The sequence below is a fragment of the Triturus cristatus genome, chromosome 2_1 (assembly GCF_964204655.1).
Source record: "Triturus cristatus chromosome 2_1, aTriCri1.1, whole genome shotgun sequence".
In the NCBI taxonomy this organism is placed as follows: Eukaryota; Metazoa; Chordata; class Amphibia; order Caudata; family Salamandridae; genus Triturus; species Triturus cristatus.
The window spans coordinates 32,213,053-32,229,982 of NC_140581.1; the positions used below are offsets into that span (position 1 = coordinate 32,213,053).

The 16,930-nt window shown below is 45.4% G+C and overlaps 1 protein-coding gene across 7 annotated transcripts in view; it reads left to right on the forward strand.

Annotated features, from left to right (window-relative positions):
* LOC146863653 (putative E3 ubiquitin-protein ligase HERC1) overlaps window positions 1–16,930 on the forward strand; it is a 1,482,062-nt gene that overhangs the window by 940,179 nt on the left and 524,953 nt on the right. For 5 of the 7 annotated variants that reach the window (XM_085627737.1, XM_085627739.1, XM_085627735.1 and 2 more), the window contains one exon: window positions 773–900. The exons of the other annotated variants lie outside the window; for them this stretch is intronic. In XM_085627737.1, the coding sequence (XP_085483863.1) occupies window positions 773–900 (128 nt within the window). The remainder of the gene's footprint in view (window positions 1–772; window positions 901–16,930) is intronic. 7 annotated transcript variants of the gene reach the window in all.

Here is a 16,930-nt window from a genome sequence, read left to right on the forward strand (position 1 = left end):
ACCACACTGCTCCCTACTTACAAAGTGGCGCATCTAGACATCTGTGTCACTTTGTAAAGGCCTGCGCTACATTATACTTGTGTCAGGTATAATGTATGCAGAGGGGGCGTTCCCATGTATAAAAGCATAGTAGAAGTGGCGCAGTGACATTTATGAGATTTCACTATGCCACTTCTACGACTTACACCTGGATTGACGCATGTCTTCTCACATGGGACTCACCCATGGGTCATGACACATTGCTGGAGGTGCGTCAGTTTTCTGGCGCACACCAGCAATGCATCATTTTTGCACCACTAGATACATCAGAATTCCTGATGTATCTGTAAATCCTTGGGCCATGGAGCGCCGCATTGTAAATACGGCACATCCACGGTGTCGTAAGGATGGCGCTATGAAAAGTGACACATCGCTGTTTTTGCCCAGTGATGCGTCACTTTTCATAAATGAGGCCCAGGATTTTCAAGGTTTCCCTTGCGTAAGGGCCAACATAGATGTTACCGCCAGCACGAGGGCAGCCATAGATTGTTCTATGTAGGGTCGGTCCTGTGGCTTCCTTTATCTACAGGGACTGCTGTAAGGTTTTCAGAGGGTGGGTTTGCATCACATAGGAATCCTCCTGACAGGCAAGCATTGAGACGCGTGCTGCCGTGTCCCTCAGGGTACCGACTCTAGCCCTGCTGGCCAGAGGAGAGAAGAAGTAGATGAAAACAGGTACAGATAGGGAGTGGAATGAATTATGTGACAACTCACTGTTTCCCTGTCATAAAAGCAGGGACCAAGTTGATCTGAACGAGCTGGAGCGAGAAGGGATATTGGACATTCACGTACCACGAGCCCGCCCGCCACGTGCGCAGAGAACCAAGTCCATAAAGAGAAGTCAGCAGCTCAAGAGATCAGGTGAGAAGTTATAATAGTGAAGAGGGGGAAAGTGAAAGGGGGAGAGAAAAGAGGGAGAAAGGGGGAGAGAATGAGACAGGATGAACAACCAGTTATAGGTGAGAAGCAGAGAAAAGGTGAGAAGGAGAACAGACAAGGAGACATGACACATGAGAAATGAAAGGCAAAGAAAGAATGAGTAAGAGAAAAAGAGGAGGAAAAGTGACAAGAGAGAAAGAAAAAAATCTAAGTTTGAGTGAAATCTCCAGAGACCCAGAGGATACCTTCTGGAGCAGTCTTCAGAACTGTGGCTGAAAATGTTTTGTGGCGCACTGTGGTTTCCTAGTTTGTTCGCTTACCTCTCATCGGGATTTACTACCCCCGTTGCTGCTCTTTCCTTTGTGTCCTGTGCTAGTCTGACGTCACCAAGAGTGAGTCTCTGCTGCATGAATTCTTTTTTCAGTGGGGTTTGAAAATATTAAATTGCACACACATTGACATTTCCTTTGCCTATAATTAATTGAAACAAGCATTGGCATAGCCAATAGGTCTCGCCTTTGGAACCTTATAAGTATTTAGTTATGCAGTACAATATCCTTGGTGCAACAACATCAACTGTTGTATGTCTAAACACTTATAAGATCACAAAGGCGAGACCTATTGGCTATGCCAATGCTTGTTACTGTATATAACTGCAGAGGCGCCCTCGCTCAGTGACCACCGCTGGCTCCCTAGTAGGAAGAGAACACTGTTTACACTAGTCTGTCTAACTCACAAAGCCCTGATAGGTAAAGGCCCTAAGAACTTACAGGATAAACTCATCCCCTACCACCCTGACAGAAACCTATGATCAAAAAAACAACTTCTCCTGTGTCCTCGTCGCATCACATGTCAACATACGGCGGGTGGCCCTTCTCTCCTCTTGCCCCTACCATTGGAATAGACTCTTTTTGTTCCTTTGTGCATGTCCCGACTTCTCTGGCTTCAGAACACATATCAACACTTGGTTGTTCTGATCAGCTGCTACTTCATCTGACGGTCACCGCAGCACCGAGACGCCCCTTCAGGCGAATCCCATGTGCTCTATCAAGTACCTATTAACATAACATTTGCATTTGTGCAGTAGCTCTGACTATGCAAAAACAGTACTTGAGCATACTTTAACACGAAGACCTCTTAGGAAATAGGTGCGCGTTTTGCTCTGTCCTGGCATTTGCTGTGGTGCGTTGTTTGTTGGCGCTCCTTGGCATTGCAGAGGTCTAAGTGACTCACCATCATTGCCGGCCCGAAGAGAAGGGGCTGTGGGGGGCTGTAGGCAGCATACATCCCAGCACGAGGTTCTGCACACAGAATACTATGGGGTTTCAGGTCCAGTTCAGACCAGTGGGCAGTTCCAAATTTATATTAGAGAGGGGGTTTGGACATATATCTGATTCATTGATACAGTCGCCTCCTAGTAGGTAATTTAGTGGCTTGGCAGTATTTCTGCGTCAAGGTTAGTAAAAAAAACGAAGAATGTGCTTAAACTAGTGTTTTTCCCCCCATTTTGGAATATTAAATTAAAGCAGCAATACTAACTGCAAAACATCACTTCAGAAGGATTCTGGATCTGGCTGAACTGTTTTTAAATAATTATTAAAGAAACAGAAGCAGAATGGCTGTGTTAAAGAACAAACGTATGGGGGATATACTAAATTATTATGCAAGAACCAGCTCTAAGCCCCTCCTGATTCTCAAAACATGAAACAATGACCTGTCTTTTTCTCTTAAGAGAGGTGGTAACCCTATTTTCTCCAATTTTAGCAATGTGTTGAATGCACAGAGGAATCTTCTTGACCGAATTATAAGCAGGCCACTGGAATTATGTTATTCTTTGGCATTTTCCGCATAATTATGGATTTGGTGCATTTGCCACACTATCACCTACTGTAGTGGTTCTTAACCTGTGGTCCGAGGACCCCTAGGGGTCTGCTAAACTTACTCCTGGGGTCCGGGAATGTGTTACCAAATTAAATTATATGAAATAATATTACATGTAACACATTACATTTAATAAAGTATATACAAATAACTAACCAAAATTGAAATTGTTAAAAAAATATATATATTTGATTGTGAATTAAACAAAACAAAATTTGTGTGTATTTGTTTTTGTATTTGTGTGTCTTGTTTTGAAGTTCAAATTATAGAACTGCTTCCTATAATGACTCAGTGGTGGGTCCACAGAAGTCAAAAGGTTAAGAATTTCTGACCTACTGCATTTTTTACAGATTTCAGCAAGAAAAAATTGTTTCTAATTAAACGGATCAAAAGTTTTAAAAACACTGCAACACCTATTGCTGTGCAGTGCAAAGCCTGTCCCAAAGGTTGACTTTTCAGTTGCTTATTGCTGTATTTGGGTGTTAAACTGGTAAGAAGTGGGTGAACCCTTTGCCCACACAGTGTTCAAATGTGTACAGATGACTAAAGAAGTGATGTCATCACAAAATGTGCCTTATTCCATGGACTATGCCTTTTCTGCCGCATAATTTAGTCAATCCGCCACATAATTTGGTCCTCACTGTCTCTTAATTAAAGAGACCGTAATTCTAAACCTTGAAACTCAGCGCCTCCCTTCAATCGCTAAGCCTTTTCTTTGTTTATCCCCTCACATTGTATGTGCTGCAGTGCACGTTTATGGCATCTGTCCTTCTTTGACCCTACTGAACTCCCTAGATGAAACTTTGCAATGCTTTTCAATTGACACGTAGCCTCTTGCCAGGGGATGCGTTTGATGAAATGTGCAAGTAAAGTAAGTACCCGACTGTGTATCACAGATGTCCAAGAAGTGGGCTTGTTTCCTCTAGCTGACGTTAGGTGGCAGCAAAGGGCAGCATCACGAATAAAGGTTTCCCCCTAACAGGAATTTTGATAACATCATGGCCCATATTAATAGTGGAAGTCAACAATACATTTTGGAAAAATCAACGAAAACTGATGGTTTTCCTTTCATCCAAACATGTATCACAGGACATAAAAGTGCAAACCGTCAGGAGTTCATAGATGGACATATCGCTCTTATAGCTGTACTAAGACACACAGAAACACACTTTGGCGGCAAAATATGGGTGTAGAGATTTTTCCGAAATGTATGCATCTCCTCTCCTTGACGTACTTAGGGGCATATTAACAAGGAACAGGGAAAATGAACGCTAATCTCACGAAGTTTGGTGTTAGCTTGTTGATAGGGCCTCACAAACTTAGCCATGATATCCACCTTCCATAGGATATCATGGCTAAGTCAGTCCTGAAGCAGGTGTAAGGAAAGTAGCTTCATAGCTTCATAGCATGGGGCTTGATGATAGGAGAAATGTCGCTTAGCGACATTTCTCCAGTCATGTCAGGTCAGGAACGCCCACTTTGCATCTCATTAGAGATGCAAAGCTGGACGTTAACAATCTGGGCACTAATGCAAGGTTTCACGCAATAGCGTGACCTTGCTAATTAGGTGATAAAATTATCGCCGCTTTTCGCCCGAAAATGGACACAAAAGCGGCAATACTTTTATATCGCCTCGTTGCTGATATGCCCCTTAATGCTCTGCCCGCGTTTCTGAAGGGACAGTGACTAGGCGATTTCTCTGGTAAGAACTTGAGGGCATATTATCAAGAAACGGTGTTAAAATTATCGCCGCTTTAGCGGCGGGGCGATAATTGGCTTTATAATATGCCCTTGAGCATCCGCGATCTGTACTGGGAGTAGCTGCCGGGCGGTGACGTGGGGAGGGGGAGGGGCAGGGTGGGGGGTAGTAAACTATGGATTACGGAGGTTTACAGGTAAGTAAACATATAAATCAATAAAACGAATTTCGTTGCTTGTACTGCATCGCATTTGGGGTTGCAGTTCACGCAACGAAATTCGTTTTATTAATTTATATGTTTACTTACCTGTAAACCTCCGTAATCCATAGTTTTACTGCCCCCCACCCTACCCCTCCTCACATCACCGCCCGGCAGCTACTCCCACTACCGACTGTGGCTGCCATTGAGAATTCCAATAGAAGCCCATGTTCTGATGTCAACATGGGCTTCTATTGGAATTCTCACGGGCATATTATCAAGCCCATTATCGCCGCTTTCCGGCAGATTTCTGCCGCTTAAGCGGCGATAATTTCAACGCCGTGCTTGATAATATGCCCCTTGTTGCCTTAAATAGATTTCTTGTACACTTTTGCGAATAGGGTTGGGTAGAGCGGCCGACTTCAAAACTAGAGGTCCAGGATCGAGTCTGGCAGGAGGCTCAAGCATTCTGTGATCCTGGGCAAATCACAATCTCATGGAAGCTAAAAATACAAGCCCGCGCGCCTCGCACTGAAGGTAAAAAAAAGACGAGGAAAGAAGGAGGCAGCAGGGAGAGGGGAGAGAGGAGGGGGCCTGCGCCTGTTTCCCTTGCGGGAGCGAGCAGGACCCATCTGTTAATTACAAACAGATGGTTTGAAAGCTCGCTCCCGTAAGGGAATCGCCAAGCGTGCACGCGTTGCCATTTAAAGCAATGCAATGCGTGCATGTTTTTGGCAGCAAAACTAAATCGATTTCTAAAGGTCTTTTCCTATGCAGCACGGGACCTAAAAAAGTATCTTAAAAAGTGAGACAGGAAGGAGCAGTACCAAAGAGTCAGCAGGAGGCATGTAAAAGGAGTCTACAGTTGTGTTTGTTATAAAGGAGGGATTAGGCAACTGTAAGAGATCAGCAAGGGATTGAGAAAGTGAAAAAATAGTGTGGGCTTGCATATACAGTTTAAGACCCTGTTAGTGGGCTTGCATATACAACTTAAGAGCCTGAGCCAGCTCTACAAAGTGGTTGGATCATCGGCTGACATAGATTCCATCTGGAACATACATCTGCAAAGTCCGTAGGTCTGACATTGGGTCAGGCCTATTGGTTTGCCAATGCTTATTTTCTGTGGAAATGCTTATATAAAACTTTCCAATGAAAAATAAAGTTTATAAAACTTTATGAAGTACTGTATAACGATGCCCCCCATATGACCACACCACGTACATACGGACGGCCATCCTGGGATTCTTTTTGTAATACCATTCAAAGAACATCAGCATTCCCATACCGCAGTCCAGCCTTTTGTTCCGCAGTGAGTTCTAGCTCAGTCCTCACCCTTCATCACCATCAACAACGTAAGCAGGTTGTGATCTGTCTGGACCATGAAGTTGGTGCCAAACAGTAAACATAAGGGCGGAACCTCCTCTGGGTTTATACTATTGCAAAGCACTCCTACTCTGTGGTAGCCCAGTTGTGTTCCTTATGGGCCAATGTGTGACTAATGAATGCCACTGGATGCCCACAATTCTTGTCATCAAGTTGAGTCGGAACGCTTCCACTCCCTTTCCTGAGACATCTGCCTGTACAATGGAGGTCAAGTGCCTTCAACAAACGCATTGCAAACCATCAGGTCCTCAAAAGAGCTCTGGCACTCTGCAGTCCAGATCACCTGCTGGGGCTGTTTCTTGGATATCAAGGCTGTTGGTATCAAATATGGTCTATTGGTTCACCGCAGTCAAAAAATGCTCTTCACTTGGACTTGTGTTGTGGGGACTTCCCATTCTAACACACTCTAGATCTCAGCATCCACAAGGAGAATCTTTCCAGACTGACCTGATATCCAGGGTGCAATAAAGAGGGTTTTGTTGATGGTCAGTTGTGCCTCCTGTATGCTGGCCACCTGGTCTATGTGCCTTTGGTGGTTTTTCCAGGAATTGCTAAAGGTGGCAGTATTATCCTGGTATGCCGTGCAGAACTTTCAAGCTCTAATAGAAAATGGTTCACCAGCCAATGTGAAGTGACAGGAGTCTTCTTGTGCCCAGAAGGCATGACTACAATTTGCACATGCCTTCCATCATATAGAGCGTAGACTAGGTCTAGACGGCAATTCAATCTGCAAATACCCAAATCAAAAGTGCGCAAAAAGCGGGCAGCCACATCCTGTCTATGAGCCTATCAGCCATCTTGATCAGGTTACCGAGAACCCTATTGCCTATGCTGTATAGCCCATGAGCGAGCACTGGTCTGTTGACCATTGCTTAGGAACTAACATCACTGGGCTGGCCTATGACGATGGGAGTGCTCGGTCATTTTCACCTGCAATTTCCTGGTGACTTCTGTCTTTATACCTTCCTGGATTTAGTCTGATAACGTGTCTGTCTTGCTCTTCACAAGCAAGCTGCCCCCGTGTCAACGTTATGCACAAAGACAGATGTGAACCCTCGGCTCAACAAAAAGAGATGGGAAAATCATCTCAGAACCTCTTTACATTCTTCTTCTTGTTTAGGAGGTCTATTAGAGGGAAGGCTTTACTCTCCCGCAGAGACATCCTTTTCATCACTGTTTAAGAGGTCGTAGAGTGGACCATTGTCCTCCTTAACCTGCACTGCTATTACCAGACTGTTCCTGTCAAGTCTCTTTGCAGGTATGGCTTTAGACGGTTCACATGGAATAACCACCTCAGAAACCTTCTCCCATTCCTTGTCTGTCTCACACCAGTTTTCCTTCAAAGCTCAAGGACATATGGGCTTCAGCAGAAACACCTCTGGACCCTCCTGGCACCTAGGCAGCAGTACTTTCTTGTCATACTATTCCTTTATCGCCTTATAGTTTTTCTTCGGGTGACTCATATATCATGCCATCTGCTTCCAAATATTCTTCACAAACAAGAGCAACCCTAATGTCCATGTGATCCGGGGTAATCAATATAGAATAAAACACAATAGCTCACGTAGAACAAACAAATCGGGATGGAGTAGACATCTAAAAGTTCGGTAGTTGATTGGGCTTTTAAATGAATACAAATGATATCATTATATGTGACACAGGCTCCAAATACAGCACATAGGTTTATTCACAGCATAAACCCTATCATCAAGTAGTTATTTAACAGCGTAACTGCAAAGCTTTATTATGGCACTCATATAGTCCTCCACACCCTTTTGGAATGGCTCCAGAATTCCTTCCTTACCTTTGCTGACTAAGGTGAGAGGAACATGCACTCGGTGCCCAACCCCACTCCCATTTTGTAATTTCATGAACAAGAGGTATGGCAGGAGAGGCCCCCACCTCCATCTAAGGCTTTCTGGTAGAGTTCACATCATGCTCTTAAGGGTCTAGTTAAACAAATCCCAGGGTCTGCATGTGGTGCACCGCGGATAAGTGGTTGATCACTCAAGCTTGCTCCCACATCCCTCTCTTATATAGGAGGAGATGAAATTAGTTCCTTTGTCAGAAATCACCATCTTGTGAAATCCGACCCATAAAAAGATCTCTGAGTGCCCTTGCCATTACCCCAGACGTTTTACCTCTCATAGGTGCTGCTTCTGGGTTCCTGGTGGTGTGATCCACCAAATATAAGATCGATATCGTTTCTGAGGCTGAAACGAAGGGTCAAAGCGACCTACTCTGCCACTGCTCACTTGCTCAGAAGACACCTTCAACAGGTAAAGAGACCAATGGCACTGTGGGTTTAAATCTTGCATTGTATGTATGTGTGCATGTGCTCTTTCCATAGCACGTGCAGTGTCCTCCCCAGCCTCGGAGCATGTAAATGATCACACCACACACAGAGCCTGGTATTTCACATCTTTGTTGCTCAGCATGTAATCGTTAACGGAACATTCTGCATCATGAATTCTGTCACCCACGCACTTATGTCACTTGTCTACGGAGTACGTCAGGAACCCAAAGGGTCCTGTCATCTATAACTCACAAGACGCTATAGCACGGACCTAGCCAAAAGGCAGCAGAGCACTGTACACCAACAGAGATAAGCGTAAAATCAACAAGTGATAAGAGAGGAAGCTGGTTTGTGGACTGTTAATGTATTGTGATGTAGTGTTCTTTAAAGAGGTGCGTCTTCAACTCTTCCTTTATTTGGAGCCACTTTGGGGTGGTCCTGATGGAAATGAGGCTGTTGTTCCAGATCCGGAGTGCATAGATGGAAAAGTCCTGCTGCCTTGTAGCTTTTTCCCATTATTTAGCCTGCAGTCGGATGTTGTCCTCGTTGCTGGTATGCCAAGGACCACCGGAGAAAGTGACCTTGTGTTCTGCTCGATTTTCCTGGCCTTCTTGTGTTAACAAGTGATTGAATGTGACTTCAGTCTCTTACCATTCAAGCCTAAGGGTTAGAGTAGTGGATGGAGCCTATTTACTAGGCACTTCGACATGATTCTGTGCTCTTCCCCATAGATCAGGGCTTGCACATATAGCCTAGGGGATAGATTCGTTAGTATTAGGGATAACCTGTCCTGTAGTGAGGGTATTTCATGGAGCCGTGCTGAATGCAGGCCTGGTAGGCCTCAAACGGGAGAGACTCCATCTTTCTTTCTGCTCCGGCAGCTTGGGATTCTTCTAGGTCAAACGTAATGTTTTAGTTATGAGGTGTTATTCGCTTGGAGAGAACCGGTTCAGGCCGGCCCTTATCGAAGGATTGTATTTTTCTTCATGCCGAAGACACTACATCAGGCCGGCCGGCTGGGAACGTGTCCTTGGTACGGGGAGGTACAAGAATTTGGTGGGCGGCAGGTTACGGGCCGGAATTTTCCATGAGGAAATGCACCTCTATATTAGTGAAAGTCTGAGGCAGTTACAAGGGCAGTCCGTAGGCGGCATCTAGCCGTTAGCAGTAGAGCTACTACTTATTCCAGGGAAGACAGACGCCATCTTGAGGGCGGAGAAGAACTGAGAGACAGATGCTTTCCTAACAGAATAACCAGAGAGGAGAGAGTAGCCGATAAGGAAGAGGTCCCAGTGACTCGGAGAAGGGTGATTCCAGGCGAGCCGAGGCACAGACGAGAAGGGAGCCTAGATGACCACTGAGTGCAGGCTACATACTACTAAGGTGATGTCGACCCTTTCTTATTAGAGTGTACAACTTAATCTTTCACTTTTCTTTGCAGGTTATGTGTTATATCGTAATGTTATGTGATTGTATGTGCAATGAGTAATAAAGTATCCAGTTTGTAGTGAACCAACATATGCTGTGTGTTCTTGTATAAGAGGGTAGCCTATTCTTCTAGTCAGCTGCGGCTACATGAACAGATGTTAACCCTGATCAGGTAAATGGTAACTGAATAAGGGAAAGAGGAGCCCCTCAAACCTGAGAACAGGCTATGCCCGAACTGGCAATCCTTGTGTGATCTGATGAATAGTGAGACTGATTCCCTTTTTGTATGTTATGGTGATCATAGGATGAACCGTCGTATGAGACTGCCGTCTAGGTAGAGAGGTCTGGGTTCGTATGGGACCGCGAGGCCGCCACTTGTGATACTGTCGTATGGGCAGAGAGGTCTGGATCCGTATGGGATCGCGAGGCCGCCGATTGTGCTGAGACTGCCGTCTGGGTAGAGAGGTCTGGGTTCGTATGGGACCGCGAGGCCGCCACTTGTGATACTGTCGTATGGGCAGAGAGGTCTGGATCCGTATGGGATCGCGAGGCCGCCGATTGTGCTGAGACTGCCGTCTAGGTAGAGAGGTCTGGGTTCGTATGGGACCGCGAGGCCGCCACTTGTGATACTGTCGTATGGGCAGAGAGGTCTGGATCCGTATGGGATCGCGAGGCCGCCGATTGTACTGAGACTGCCGTCTGGGTAGAGAGGTCTGGGTTCGTATGGGACCGCGAGGCCGCCACTTGTGATACTGTCGTATGGGCAGAGAGGTCTGGGTTCGTATGGGACCGCGAGGCCGCCACTTGTGATACTGTCGTATGGGCAGAGAGGTCTGGGTTCGTATGGGACCGCGAGGCCGCCACTTGTGATACTGTCGTATGGGCAGAGAGGTCTGGGTTCGTATGGGACCGCGAGGCCGCCACTTATGAGATCTTGGTATGCATAGTAGGAATCCCCTGTCCTTAGGTGATAGATATATGTGGTTGTAGGATTGTAAATAGGTTCTAGGGAGGGGGTAACGTTCTGGCCGGGTTAGTGAGGCTCTGATGAGCGGGTTCTATCTGATCCGAAAACCCAAGCAGAACATTTGGCGTCACGTACCGTTTACGAAACCTGTGTGCGTTGTGGTTGTATTGTGTTTGCCTTTGGCGCGTGCGTGGTTTTGTTTGTATATTATTTGTATCTACCTGCGTATAATTTTCTTTTCTCTTTCTTCTTTTTCTTTTTCTCTTTTTCTTTCTTTTCAAACATGTTTTCTAGAAAGTCGAAATCTGCTTTTAAGTTGCCCGTTGATATTCCCGGTTGGGATTCAACGCCTTATAAAGCCTTAGCCCGTGAGTGGGCTGATTCTACTGGTTTGAGTGAGAATTGGAATTCTTTTTTGGAGCTGGCGGAGCCGGCTAATGTGATTACTTGCTTACAGAAGGCGCCGGTATCTAAGGGTGATGAGCTTCCCGTTTTAGGGCGCAGAGGTTGGATTGTTCTGTCTGCGTACAGGATTCTCCATGAGAGGTTGTTGAAATTGCAGAACTTGCATAAGGATTTGGAAGCGAACTTTGTTGAAATTCAGAATGCTCATACTTTTTTGCGGTGTCAAAATAAGTTGCTTGCTGACAAACTTGAGACGTACCAAACTATTGCCGAGAGAGCGGCTGTGCGAATTGCTCGTTATAAATACAAGAATCGGCGTGGTCGAGTTTCGACGCGGAAGGTGCGTCTGGTCGTGGCGAAAGCCGGACTGGATTGGAATCCTGATGAATGGGATGGTAATATCTGGAACTCGAGTGATTCTCCTTCCTCGGGTGAGGAGTCTGCCAAGCGCGAGTCCTCTCGCTCCGGCCGTGCTTGTAAATCTGCTTCTTGCGCCTCTGATGGTGCATCCCGTGATTACGCTCGTCCTTCGAGCGGGGTCGACGCTTCTTCCACTGATTGTTCCTCTACGTGTACTGGTCGAGCTCCTTGTAATCCTCATCCCGCGGTCTCGGCGCATCCAGTTTTTCGACGGAAGGTGCAGCAGGCTCCCGGTGCTCCGAATGGTATTGCTTTAGACTCTTTGGAGGATTTTACTCAACAAGAAATTAGTGATATTTTGCAGCGATTTCGGCAGCGAGTTGGTGAGCCCTTGCTCACATGGATGGTGCGCCTTTATGAACTGGGCGCTGCTGGCATTATGTTGGATGCTGGCGATTGTTTGAAGTTTTGCTCCTTGAGTTCGGATTCTACTGTACAGGATCATTTTCGTAACTTTAATGGTGGTGGTCAAATTTCTTTGCTTCAATTGGCGACTGAGGGTTGTAATCAAACATATCCTACTGAGTCTGACTGGCCTGTGAATGACAAACCGTGGTATACTTTGCGCGATGCTGCGCAACGTCTCAAAGAGGAGGTGATGAAAACGGCAATTTTTCTGAATACTGCCGACCGGTTGCTTGATGCTTTCTTGACATCTTCTGTGCGGAATCGTATTATTCGTTCTTCCCCTGTTGCTTATAAGCAGGTCATGATGACTTTATTGATTAATCAGACTGGTAACATGTTATCTGTGGTGCTGGAATCGGTACGCCAACTCGGTGAGTTGGGTGAGTGGTTTAAACCTGAACGGCAGTCCCGGCCTGACACTCGTACTCCTGGTGAAAATAAATTTACTAGACGTGATATGTTTCTTGCTCTTCTGGCTGATGGTGTGCGTAAGGAGGACATTGATGGTGAGACTACTTCTCGTTTGTGGGAAATGTTTCGCAAACGTGGCTTGGATCGAAAGGAGGGTGCCCGGCGTGTTCGGACAACTGAGTGTGATCGTGGTTTTTCTGACGGTAGCGGTGATGACGACCGCCGTGGGCGCTCTGATCGTCGTGATGATCGACGTTATGCTCGTGATTTGTCCCCCCGTCGTGAGAGAGACAGGGAGAGAGAGGGGGAAAGAGAGAGGGGGAGAGATGATTATGTTAACAGCAGACGTAGAGATGATAGGGATCAATCCCCTGAGTTGAGCAGGAGAGAGGATCGACACATATTGGCCGATCGAAACCCGCAGTACAATGCAGGGAACAGTAATCCATTTCGTAATGGAGATGGATATGAACAGGAGGTATCGATACCTAGGAACCGTGAGAGTCTTTATCCTGATTTATCCTGGTACACAGAACACAATAAAAAGGACTAGGAAATAGGTCAAGCTCCAGTACGCAGATGGGCTCACAGAGATAATAGACCCTATGTAGATATTGATATTTATTGGAGACATCGTAATATCCAAAGGGCCCGAGCATTGGTAGATACAGGAGCGGAGGCCACTCTTATTCATGGAAAATCAAAGAAGTTTAAAGGTCAGCCTTTTACAATTACCGGATTAGGTGGAAAGGAAACTCCCGCAGTTCAAACCTTACTTGAAATAAGAATAGGTAGAATTCCTAGAAAAGAATACTCTGTATTAGTGGTGCCACTCTTAGAATTCATAATTGGAATTGATATTTTGAAAGGAATGACTTTGCGCTTAGATGATGGATGTTACCAATTTGGAACTAAACATTATATATCGTCCAGGCCTGTACGGGTTGGTCGTTTAAGAATGCCCCCCATAAAAGTTCCTCAGGCGACAAAAGTGGTTCGTCAGAAGCAGTATCGTATTCCAGGTGGTCATGAAGAGATTAGTACCACTATTCAGGAGTTGGTGGATGCAGGAGTTATAACCCCAGTTACTTCTGCTTGGAATAATCCTGTTTGGCCTGTACGTAAGAGTGATAATTCTTGGCGCATGACTGTTGATTATCGAGAATTGAATAGACACACACCCTCTTTGACTGTTGCAGTACCGGATGTTATTACCCTAATTGAAAGAATCCAGAAACATCCAGGTACATGGTATGCATCCATTGATATTGCTAATGCTTTCTTTTCGATTCCGATTGCCCTGAGTGTCAGGAACAATTCAGTTTTACGTGGAACGGGCGTCAAATGACGTTTAGAAGTCTTCCTCAGGGCTATGTGCATAGTCCTACGATACGTCACCGGCTGGTGGCAGAGCATCTGGCTGAGGTACCAGTTCATCCACAAATTCAGATATGTCACTATATTGATGATATTTTGATCCAAGGTGAATCACAAGAGGAAGTTCAGACCCAATTGGATAGAGTCATTGAGTGCTTGCGTGAGAAAGGTTGGGAAATCAACCCGGATAAATTACAAGGTCCGTCCCAGGCTCTGAAATTTTTGGGTATTAATTGGCATGAAGGGCACCGAGAAGTGATCCCTCAGGTTAAACAGAAAATTCTTGATTTTGCAGTTCCGAGAAATAGGAAAGAAGCCCAAAGCTTCATTGGTTTGTTTGGATTTTGGCGCCAGCATATTCCTCATTTGAGTCAAATATTGGCCCCTTTGTACCAGGTCACTCGTAAAAAGAATGCATTTGAATGGGGTAAACCACATCAAGATGCGTTCAGTCTGGCAAAAGAAGCAATTCAGCATGCTCTGGATTTGTGGCCTGTATGTGATGGTGATGTGGATTTGAATGTGTCTGTACAAGGCCTTTATGCGAATTGGAGTTTGTGGCAGAAACAAGGCAAGAGTAGAGTACCGTTAGGTTTCTGGACCAAAAAGTTACCTGATGCTGGTGAGCGTTATACACCTTTTGAGAAACAGCTACTTGCATGTTATTGGGCTCTGGTGGATACCGAGCAATTGACTTTGGGACATGATATAGTTTTGCGACCTGAAATTCCTATCATGCAGTGGGTTATGAGTTCGACGAAAACTCACCGAATTGGACACGCTCAAGAGGCGAGTGTGATTAAATGGAAATGGTATATACAAGACAGGGCACGTGTGGGACAAAAAGGAGTTGCATCTTTGCATGAGCAGGTGGCACGGGCGCCATCAACTGAGACTGAGAGTGAATGTTCCGTACCTTTAGTACAGGAGTCTCCTGTTAAGTGGGGTAAACCTTTTGATGATTTGTCCGCAGAGGACAGAAACCATGTCTGGTTTACGGATGGTTCAGCAAGGTTCATAGGGACGAAACGGCATTGGAAGGCAGTGTCCTATAATCCGATCACACAAAAATTGCTGAGTACAACTGGTGAGGGTAAGAGCAGTCAATTTGCTGAACTCTATGCTGTTTATCAAGTTCTGAAACAAGAGTTACCTGGCACATGTCATATTTTTACCAATTCTTGGTCTACTGCCAATGGACTGGCAGTTTGGTTACCGACTTGGCATTCCCATAGTTGGAAAATCCATTCCAAGGAATTGTGGGGAAAAGAATTATGGCAGGAGATTTGGGAAATGCTCCCACAGAGTACTGTTACAATCTTCCATGTGGATGCTCATACCCCGATAGACTCTCTTGACAAATTCTTTCATAACATTGCAGATGAGAAATCTAAAATTGCTGAGGCAGTGGTGGACACGCAAGATTCTGATATTACGGGATTGGCGAAATGGGCGCACCAGAAAGCAGGACACTTTGGAGAGAAAGCCACTAGCAGGTGGGCTGCTGATCGAGGAATTTATATTCCCCTAGATTTAATTAAAAATGTTATTCTACATTGTCCCATTTGTCAGCATATCAGGCAGCGCAAAGTGCCCCAAATTGTTAAAGGTCATTTACATCGCGGGAAATTGCCCGCTCAAATTTGGCAGATTGATTACATTGGTCCACTTCCTATGAGTAGGAATTGTCAATATGTTTGCACCATTGTTGATACATACAGTGGCCTGTTGGTGGCCCTTCCCTGTAAGCAAGCTACCCAATTGAATACTATTAAAACATTGGAATTGATTATGATGTATTATGGTGTGCCATTCCAAATTCAATCTGATAATGCATCCCATTTTCGTGGAAGATTGGTACAGGAATTCTGTGTGGAAAACAATATTGAATGGGTATTTCATATACCATATTATCCACAGGCCTCGGGTCTTGTGGAGAGGTTAAATGGCCTGCTAAAAGACCAACTTCGCAAATTAACAGATGACAAGTATAAGAATTGGCGAGATTTTTTGCCTCAAGCGCTATTGATTTTGAATAACCGTCCTTTTCTAAATGCTGAATCCCCACTTATGCGTTTGTTTCCTCCGAATGTTGATGCTAAACCTAACGAGATCAGAGAGACTGTGATGTACTGGGAGATTACTCCCGGAGCTTTGGCTCCATGCAGAGCGACCCCAGGGTCGGCAGGTTTAGACTTGCATGCCATGGATGACACCATTATAAAAAGTAAAGATCGAGTCATCATTGAAACAGGTGTTGGTGTTCAGATACCACCTGGAAATTTCGGATTAATTGCCCCTAGATCGGGGCTGGCTGTAAAAGGTATTCAGGTGCTTGGAGGAATCATTGATAGTGATTATCAGGGAGAGATTAAGGTGCTCCTGCTGAATAGCAGTGAGGTTGACTTACTGATACATAAAACTGACCGAGTGGCTCAATTGCTAATAATGCCTGTCTTCAGTGGTGAGATGGTAAAAGGCACTGCCCCAACGTTGCTAACTGTACGAGGCCAGAAAGGTTTTGGCTCCACAGATAATCCTGGGGCCAGAGTTTGGGTGCAGTCGCCTAAGAATCCCCCTGAACAAGCAGAGGTCATTGCAACCGGTCAAGATAATACCATTTTAGTTATGAGACCAGGGAAAGATAGCTGGGAAGCAGTCCCGGCTGACAAATGTTACTTACGAGAATGAATAATGCCTGTATTTGATTCTCTTTCAGATCATTCTTTGGACTGTTGCTGCAGGATGTGTCGGCGTTGGACTCCTTTTGGGCTGGTACGACGAGAGAGGAGGGATCCCATCAACCCGGGATGAGTTGAGAACCCGAGTGTCGCGTTCCTTCGCTGCGTGGGATTCGTCGTCGAACTTTTGGACTTCACTAGCGAAACGGGTGACTAGCGCCCCTCATTTCTGCTTGACACCGATGAGATCAGTAAATGACATTTTGGCAACTTGTTTGGTTGCTGTCCCTGCTTCGTTGGAGACTCTGACTCATATTTTCAATATATCAACCGCTCGCCCCAATATTCTTCTGGGCGATTTCGCTACCCATCAGTATTGCCCCTTGTGTACTGAATTGTCAGACCCGATACCCCCCATCCAGTCCCAAATAGTTACCTATAATATCACACAAGGTGA